The following is a 9,907-nucleotide window of genomic DNA, read 5'->3' on the forward strand; positions in this document are numbered from 1 at the left end:
TTTTTGTTTTTTTGAGGGTTTTTTTGGGGGGGGGGGGGGGTCACAAGGCTGGAAACCATCTGGCTTGGGTGCCTTATATACATAATTTGTTTTTATATAGCCAAGACTTTTCCTCTGAAGGAGCCTTGGTCATCTCTCTTGTATCTCTCATCATATTATCTAGCACATCTTTTGCTTGTTCTTCTACAGTTATATTTCCCACTGGCTGTGAGAATACCTGAACAGTGACTGCATCTGATAGGATACAGGCGCTGTTCAGTCAACAATTTTCTACCCGATTAGATTTTCAAAGTTTGTCAAGTCAGGTAATGCCATCGGGTAATGCCGAATCGGCTGAAATTCAGGACATGTATGGCTATCTTACATAGGAACGTCACCCTTGTTATAAAAATTACAATACAGGTGAAACTCGAATAATTAGAATATCGTGCAAAAGTAATTGCAGTAAGTGCTGCAAAAGGGGCCCAAACCAAGTACTGAGTACATATGCATGCTTGTACTTTTCAGAGGTCCGATATTGTTCTATGTACAATCATTGTTTTACTGATTGCATGTAATAATCTACTTTTTTGAGGTTGTGGATTTGGGGTTCTTTCATGAGCTGTAAGCCATAATCATCACAATTATGACAATTCACGGCTTGAATTATCTTGCTTTGCATGTAATGAGTCTATCTCATATATTAGTTTCACCTTTTAAGTTGCATTAGTGAAATAAATGAACTTTGCACGATATTCTAATTATTCGAGTTTCACCTGTAAAGGCACCTTTAGAAATGTTTAGTAATGCCAATATACAAACATAAGGGTCTATTCACGAAGCAGCCTAAGGATCTACCCGTAGCTTCGGCCGATCCTTCGGCTAGCTTTGGTTGGGCTGAGCCGCGCTGAAAGCCGAAGCTGGCCGAGTGGCCGGCAGTTAGCCGGCCGACAGCCTGCTTCTGACAGCTGGGCGTGATCTTAAGGCTGGCTCCGGTCACTTGCAGAGAGATCAGCGTCCCTGCCTATGGCAGCTTAGTGAATAGACCCCATACTTATAGATAAATGCAAGCTTTTTTTTTCTTTGAATACCTTATTTTTCTTTTCTTCCCCAGTCTTTTTGCAGTGCCAATTTTCACTAAGGACAGGTGAATCTATCTCCATTTACTTCCTGGGAACTCTGGGTTTTCCTCTTGGAACATGTGACAAAGCGCATCATCAGGAAAAAATGCCTTTCCCCTGAGATTTTGCAAGATTGTGCAATTTACAGATGAGATTTCCCAGGAAGGCACTTGTGATGTAGCCTTCCCAGGATTCATCTGTGGGGCCAGGGCTACATCACCAGTGCCTCACTGAACCAAGAAATCGAAAACCAGTAATTATAAGTAAAAACTAAAAAATTTTGTATTTATAGTGAAAAAGGGTAAAGGTCTGCTTTAGGTGCTTCTCTGAATTATTTAAACTTTGCTTGCCTTTTGTTATCACTGTTTCCCATATGTTCAGATCTACATTTCTTATATGGTATCTGGATAGAAATGAGAAATATAGCAACATTTTCCCGATAGTTGGATCAGCTACCACTTTTGTAAGGTAATTGTCTTGTAATGTAGAAACACATCTATGTCTTTTACTAGAATCACATGCTTCATTGTCCCAGTTAATGTCTGGATAACATATATCACCGATAATAAGGATTGCATTTCTGCTTGCTGCCTTTTCAATTTGTAGCAGTACTTTAACTTCAGCAGGCTCTATTATGTGTGGTGGCTTAGAACAAACCCCAATAAGTATATTAAAATTATTATCTTCACCATGTATTTTTAGATACAGTGGGGTTGATTTACTAGAGGCAAATAGGCTGTTCACCCTGCAAGGAAATTTTCCCTTAGCTTAGTATATAAGGATAAACTCTGCTGACTTCCATCATCCAAACACATGCAAAAATATATTTTTATTATTATTGTTATTATTTCCTTGCACATGATTGGCTATTCTTTGTAAAGTGATTTTTCAAAACCTTTACAAAGCTAAGGTAACATTTTCTTTCCAAGTGAAAATTCCCTTGCAAAGTGAACAGCCTATTTGCCTTTAGTAAATCATCCCCTGTAATTTCACACTCCCTTAACAGATATCACCATTCACACTAGGTCTCAAGTTAGACTTTACTGACAGACACTTCTCATACTATTTCTTGTAAACACATTACAACTCCAAATTAATTATCTAATCACAACTATCATTCAACCACTTTCAATTATTCCCACTATTATAATCTTGTTTCAGCATCAGCAATTCTTGTTGGATAATTTTGTTTAAGATTTCTTAAATGTACTAGCAAATGTCTAATATGTTACTGCTACATTCAATTTTTTTTATTGTGATTGCTTTTATTACCTCTTTCCTGTTCCTGCTATCCATACCCTCATTATTAAATTTTTCTACCCCTGATACCCCTGAAAATAATAGTTGTTTTACACCGCCAAATACCATCTTACTTTAAAATCACCAACCTCATAACAATTTTTCCCCAGCAGCAGGAGCAATTGCACCCTTCCCATAAATTACATTGTACCCAGCACAGAACATTCAGGTGAGAAATTAAATAAGTTTTGTCTTTGTAACTACAACCATTCCCTCCTTCATCAACTTTTGAACCACATAATACAGTTACTACACTACTAATTACAGGTAAAAAACACAATCTTCAGAACTACCTTACCATTTCTAACCTGATGTACATTCATGAATCCCGGCCAATTAAATCACATCCTGGTCATTTATGCATTTTAATATTTTTTATAGAATGCATATACTGATATATTTGTGTAACAAATACAACTACTTCTATATAAAACCTGTTTCTGTTATACTGTAGCCCTGATGAAGATGTTCTGTGCGTATCCCCTGAAATGCGTTAGCTGTCAGCTCATAATAGATCCTTTTATTGTGACAAATGATCCCCAAGGCTTAGCAATCAATGGATATATTCAGAATCTACACTAAGCTTGAAATCTAGTTCTCGACTACCCCAATTCCAAACTTTTATTTGCTATGCCCTTTTTTTGAACTATGTCCTTGCTTTAAACTATGCAGTTAAACAGCTAAATTGAAGTTGTAGAGATAAATCGTAAACCTTGCTTTTGCTCAGCAAACCTTACTTGCAATTGCACACATTTATACCTGTTTCAGTGACACAGCCACCACAGATGCCAACAAAAGGAAATCATAATATATATTTCTATTGATTTACTGTATTTTTTCAGGCCAGCAAATAATATCTACTGTCTCTTTTTAGAAGATATTTTTTTAGGTCATTGTAAAGAATGTACATGTTATTCCCTTTGCATCTGTTCTGGTTTTCATATTAAAACTCAAGGTTTGTGTTACCCTACGCCAAACATTCCCACAGTGTGCATCAGTCAAACAAAACAATCTATTGCAGTAGGTAGCCCCACTGCAAGGGTTAATAAAATTTTCCCCGGAGTTCTTTAGGGTCCATGGGAGTGTAGCAAACCTCCTAGGATATAGCCATAGGAGGAAAAATCGAACCCAGACAGAACAGAAGGATAGTGCAAATGGTAGACAAACAGCCAAGGTACATCTATGTCTTATCGATCATACTTTCCTTCCCTTTTTGGGCTAAAAGGAAGAAGATCCTGGAGGGCTCCATTGTTGAAAGTAAAACATAAAAAAGCTAGACTGAAATTTGCTAATACAAGCCATAATGCTTCTGGGAAAATGTACTTTTTGGAGCTTTTTGGCAAGTCACATCAGCTCTAATCTCACAAATGAAAAATGGAGCTTATAAAAAAATAACACTGTACCTGCTATAAAACATGCAGGAGACTTGGTTATATTTTGGGGCTGCTTTGCTGAGTCTGGTACGGGAGTCTTGAATCAGTGCAGGGCACAATAAAGTTCTTAAAACTATCAAGGAATTCTGTAGCAAAACATACTGCCCAGTGTCGGAAAGCTCTGTCTCAGTCGCAGATAATAGACCCTCTAACAGGGTAATGACGTACAACACACAGCTAAAAGCACCCAAGAATGACTAAGAACATTGGACTATTCTGAAGTGACCTTCTATGAGCCCTGACCTTAATCCTATCGAACATTTATGGAAAGAGTTGAAACGTGCAGTCTGGAGATGGCACCCTTCAAACCTGAGACAACTGGAGCAGTTAGCTCAAGAAAAGAGAGGGAAACTACAAGCTGGTAGGTGCTGAAGTCTCATTGAGAGCTACAGAAATTGATTTATTGAAGTAATTGACTCTAAAGGCTGTGCAGCAAAATATTAGGTTAAGAGTCCCATCATTTATATAAAATATTCTGTTAAATTAAAAATGTAATACAAAGTCTATTTTTTTATTCAAATGTAATAAATTATGTATTCCAGTTACTTTAGTCAGTTTCAAGTTATTTCAGAGAAAATAAAAAGGTTTTTTTTGTGTTGGGTACCAACAAATGTGTACTTGTTTCTACATTCAACATTCTAAACCTAAAAACTGACTGTTGCAAATGAGAAGAATACATTTTCTGCCAAACTTTTTTCAAAGGAAGAATATATATATATATACAGTACTGTATCTGCATATTCGCAACTGTCATGGTGGGTTTTACTGCAGCCATGTACATCGAAGTAGTCCGTTGATGGTTTTGGAAGGTGCAGGGTTTGCAAGTCATTGCAAAAGGTGAGGCTTAGTAAGTACAGTTGTGATGCATAAAGGTTAATTTAAAGGCTAAGCTTCATCTGTAGACTGTGTTTTCTTTTTTTGAAATCTGTAGATAGGCTCTGAAGGTTGTTTAGGGATAGTAATGGGAGCAAGATACACAAAAAGCTGGAGAGTGTGGCTGTGGAATGAGTGTTCATCTTTCTCTCTCACAGCTTGTCTTTTGTGTAAATGAAGTGCATCTTCACAATTACATTCTTTAGAGCCAGGTCATCTCTCTTGTGGGTCAGAGCATGGTGGAGGTGGTCCATTTTCAGTTTGTTTAGTAGTAGATCTGCAAGGAGCTCCTGAAAGAAGGATAATATCACGCCTGTCAGGTCTACTACTGCTTGACAGGCCCCCAAAGCTCTGCTTAGCTCTCTGAACCCTATTCTCAGTGTTTTTCTGTGTCTCTCACAGTTCATTTGTATGGACCATGTGAACCTTAGTGGAATTATCCTGTCAGCTGGTCTATTTCTTTGATTTCAAGCAGTAGGTCAGTGGATAGCTTTTTTGGAAGCCATTATAATCTCTTCTCAGAATATTTTTCTGAATTAGTCCAGTAATGTACTGTCTGGCTGAGAAGGGAGGCCTGGCCTTGAAGGAGATTCCTGTAAGGCAAAAGAGCTCTGTAATTCGTCACCACAACAGTAATGGTGTCTGTCTTCGATGCCGTGGAGAATTACTTCACAAGGTTCTATTTCTAATTTGTTTTAGTATACTGGCTCAACATATCAGGATTCTCTGGTCTTCAGGGTGTTTGGAGGTGCTTAAGTCAGGCAGCAATGTAGTGGTGAGATGCTTGACAGGTTTTTGGTTCACCCAGGATGTGCAGAGCAGTATCAGAATTCAACCATTTCTGGCTGCTCTCTGCGTGTACCCGTTTTCTATTTATTTAGTGATGCTCTTTTACCAATTACCAATATCATGTCTTAACACGTAAAAAATCTGTGTCAGGAGTAATGCTCACATTCCAAAGTGCTGCACAACATACAGAGACTCTCCAGGGTTGTATTAAAGAATGAACCAAACTAAGGTAACTAGAGCACTGCGGTTTGTTTAAAAAAGGTAATTACTTTTTACAGATGTTTGTTTTTGTTTATAGACTTAATGGATATCGATGATCAACGATGATTACATGCGCCATGTTCCAGCGCTGGGTTTTTCCCTTTGTCTAAGGTGCTCGGCTTCCAGCCATTTGCAGGTGGCTAATACTGAGATAGAGCTAGCATACCTGTTGCTTAGGGTTTAATCAATGTGTTTCCTAAGTTTTCCTACTGTTACCTGCATTGCTAATTCGAGTGCTTTCATCTGCATTTTTAGTATGCTTCTGCATTCATCTCAAGAGACTCATTTGTACCTCCTGGAATCCTCTGCATTCCCAATGTACATCTGTCTTTATGCCAAGAGACTCCTTTATGCCTTCACTGTCTCCTCTGCACTCCCAGTGTACTCCTGTCTTTATCCAAAGAGATTCCCTTCATGCCATCCCTGGACACCTCAGGTGTTCTCAGTGTAGTATGGTGTTTATCCCTAGAGGTTCCCTGTGTGCCAGCACCTCTATGTGCTTTTCCCTCTTCCATTGTACATGCGTTCATTTGCACTGAATGATCCAAGAGAGCTGCAGTAACTTCCCTCAGTGAGTTTGCCTGTAATACTGCACCTGTATCCCCTATGTGTTTCCACTATTTAAGCCCCGTGTGCCCGCATTGCCTTTCCAGCCGGCTCCCTCTGTACGGCTGTCTGCTTTGTGAATCCTGTATAGCAGTGCTGCAACAGACTCTTCTCTATGAACCAGTGTATCCTGTACTACAGTGTTGTATTGTCTCCCCTCTTTGTATCAGTGGATCCTGTACCTCAGTGCTGTAAATTCTTCCTTCTTTGTCTTCCACTGAATCCTGAACTACAGTGCAGCAGCAGTTCCCCTTTTTCTATACCAGTGTATTTTAAACCTCTGTACTTTAATGGACCTCCTTCCCCCATGTGCCACTATACCCTGAACCTCTGTGAAGCTATTGTCTCACTGCGCATAAGTCAGCACATGCCTAGCACCTGTGTCTCCTATTACTGCCACCCATTTTCTTAGTGATCCTATATCCTCAGCAGTATTCTGTCAGTGGTGACTGACTGGGTATGCAAGGGGGCCGCAACCTGGGACCTGTCCTATAGCAAAGCCAATGCCCCCTTGTGGGAAGCTCCGGTAAATACCTGGTGCTCTTTAGACCCTCGCCTCTATCACACCCTTGTCAAACGTGCAGTCATCTGGAGCCCTACTTTCCCTGTCTCCTGAGCCTATAGTGTCACTTTGCTTTCTATCCATGCTTGTCTGTTCCTAAACCCCAGAGTCTACATTCCCAGTGAATACGGTCCACCAAACGTGATACTAAAAAGCGCTGTCCTTCTACATCCCTGACTTATATTGTCTTGCTTCTCTGCTGTACCATTTTACTTCTCCCCAAGATCTTCTTTTTGGCCCTGGTGTTTGCAGCTAGGCTGTAGCTAGCCTTAGCTTTGTTTATTAGCTAGGATTATTAGGTTGCCCCTAAGCCCAAGGACATTGTTTGCTTTTGCTTGCTTCCGGGGACTGTTCTCTGGTAGACAGTGTAAGAAGATAAAATGTGTTTGGTTATAAATATATATATATATATATTTTATTTTGCCCTGGCCAATCACTGAGGGGGTTTATGCTAGTGGGCTGGGGAAGAGAATAAATACCATATTTGCCGGCGTATAAAATGACTTTTTATACTTAAAAACATCCCCCGAAAATCGGGGGTCGTCTTATACGCCGGGTATACAAAACGTCCTTAATTTGTCAGCCCGCTGGATGTGCGGTAATACTGTATGTACGGTAGCTTTGGCTACATTCAGTATACCTCGCTGAGCCAATCACGGCGAGCGATGTACACAACCTCCGCCAATCCGAGCAGGCTTTGTATTCATTAATAGAATACATCGCGCTCCGTGATTGGCTCAGCTGTGTATACTGTATGTAGCCGAAGCTACCGTACATACAGTATTACCGCACATCCAGCGAGACAAACAAGTCAAATGGTGAAGCTCCTTCCTGGGGTGGCCACATACAAGGCTATGAGGGTTCAGTCTGTAGCATTGCAGAGGATTCTAGCTGAAGTCATCACTGCACAATATATGACTCTGGTATTACCGCACATCCAGCGGGCTGACAGATTAGTGGGTGTATTTAAACAAAATGGCCCATGTTGATGTTTTTAAATGGTGTTGAAGGGGGGTAGTCTTATACGACGAGTATAGCCAAAAAACCTATGTTTTAACTGGAAAAATTAGGGGGTTGTCTTATACGCCCAGTCGCCTTATACGCCGGCAAATACGGTATTTGGAGAGAACTTCTAGAAGCGTCCTTTGCCTCTTAGGCTTTGCCTGGAAAGGATGTGAGTACAGAGCGTCCTTCCCTCCCTTCCAAAAGGGGTCATTGCTACAGCCCCATTTCAGCTGGTAGAAAAATCAGTACAGTCAGATCACACTCACTGCAAGGAGCACCAGTATGAGTTTTGATTAGAGGCTCTATAGCAAATCTGAAAAGGGAACAAGCCAGGTATACAAGGAGGCACAAAGTGAAATTCAGGATTTTGTTTTGCCGTAAGGTCATTGTGTATTTGTATTTCTTTGAAGTAAAGTGCAAAATCTGCATTAACAGCTAATCATCTTACTACTTAATGTACTTCTTTGAATGAAGCAGTAATGAAGCATTAACTTACCAATGCGAATAGAGTGAGGACTGCCAGTGGACTCCATCAGCAACAACAAAAGAAGCACCAGAGGCGCAAGGACACGTAGCATTTTACACAAATCGTCATGAAACCCTCTGGTGATGTGGGCATTCCATAAATGTCTGCAGAAAAAGAAAAAGAAAGCATATTTGAAACAGTACTAGTATTTATGGCTATATTGAGAAGAGAGCAGATTAATTGTATATGTATTCACAGCAATAACAAGAAATAACACTCCCAAAGTCACCTGAAAGCAGTAGATTAAAAAGAAAATTAAATTGCAGAATGACTTATCAACATGCACAGCAAATATTTTTAAACTAACTGTGAAGCCCTCTTGAGTCTAATCGAAAATCATTATTTAATGAGAAAGATTGACAATATGTACAGTACATACATGCAGTCTATAAGGATATATTACCATCACCTCGTGATTTCACTTCTGAGCACACCCAAGTAGAAAACTGTTTTCAATGTATTTTTATCATGTTCAACATAATCTGAGGATAGACATCCATAATTCCCAATACATGGGACTAATGTGAAAGAGATGCAATATCTATAAAAATTTTAAACAATTTAGAGCTGAAATATTCCAAAAGTACTGTAACCACAATGAATAAAACAAACTATCTTACTTTGTCAATATATTCATAATATGCTAAATGCTTGTGAAGGGATCTCTATTTCATAAAGAAACTGAGTATTAAAATATTGTATTATTTACTATTTTTATGAATTTTGAAATTCCCAGTTCCCAGATGTTAACATACATTTTTATATTTTTTACTATAATTATATTTATCCCAGAACTGACAGTCTCTCCATTTTGTGCCTATATTAATTCAGGTATTTAAAGTATAGCAATTTTAAAGGTAATTTTCAATATTTTTTTTAAATGTTAAGGTTTCCAAAAAAAAGCACCAGGTGATCCTGCCATAAAGTACCTCGTTTAGGCACTTAGGTTTATAGTTTGACAATGTTCTATCCTGTCTCCCACTTGTGTGTTGTCACCCTGTTACATGGGCTTCTGGTAGAGACTACAAGTGGTAGTTTAACATACTCTATGCAGGCATGATCCACAGTTACCAACATGGATGTAAACTGTATTAAACATTTTCTGTAAAATTGTTAAAAAAATAAACACAAGTTTAATGTAAAAGTAAAATGTAAAAGTATGTAAAAAAAAAGTTATTACAAACTGACATATTTTATATATATATATATATATATATACACTATATTGCCAAAAGTATTGGGACACCTGCACCTTTACCTTTTACAAGCACATGAACTTTAATGGCATCCCAGTCTTAGTCCTTAAGGTTCAATATTGAGTTGGCTCACCCTTTGCGGCTATAACAGCTTCAACTCTTCTGGGAAGGCGTCCACAAGGTTTAGGAGTGTGTCTATGGGAATGTTTAACCATTCTTCCAGAAGAGCATTTGTGAGGTCAGGTAATGATGTTGGA

General features: G+C 38.9%; 1 protein-coding gene across 2 annotated transcripts in view; it reads right to left on the bottom strand.

The window, feature by feature from the left end:
- The window catches only part of GRIK4 (glutamate ionotropic receptor kainate type subunit 4), a 102,934-nt gene that overhangs the window by 79,011 nt on the left and 14,016 nt on the right, over positions 1 to 9,907 (bottom strand). For both annotated transcript variants that reach the window (XM_018567595.1, XM_018567594.1), the window contains exon 2: positions 8,425 to 8,558. In XM_018567595.1, the coding sequence (XP_018423097.1) occupies positions 8,425 to 8,506 (82 nt within the window). In that variant the 5' untranslated portion in view covers positions 8,507 to 8,558. The remainder of the gene's footprint in view (positions 1 to 8,424; positions 8,559 to 9,907) is intronic.

This window comes from Nanorana parkeri, unplaced genomic scaffold (genome assembly GCF_000935625.1).
Source record: "Nanorana parkeri isolate BGI_ZX_2015 unplaced genomic scaffold, ASM93562v1 scaffold1070, whole genome shotgun sequence".
NCBI lineage: Eukaryota > Metazoa > Chordata > Amphibia > Anura > Dicroglossidae > Nanorana > Nanorana parkeri.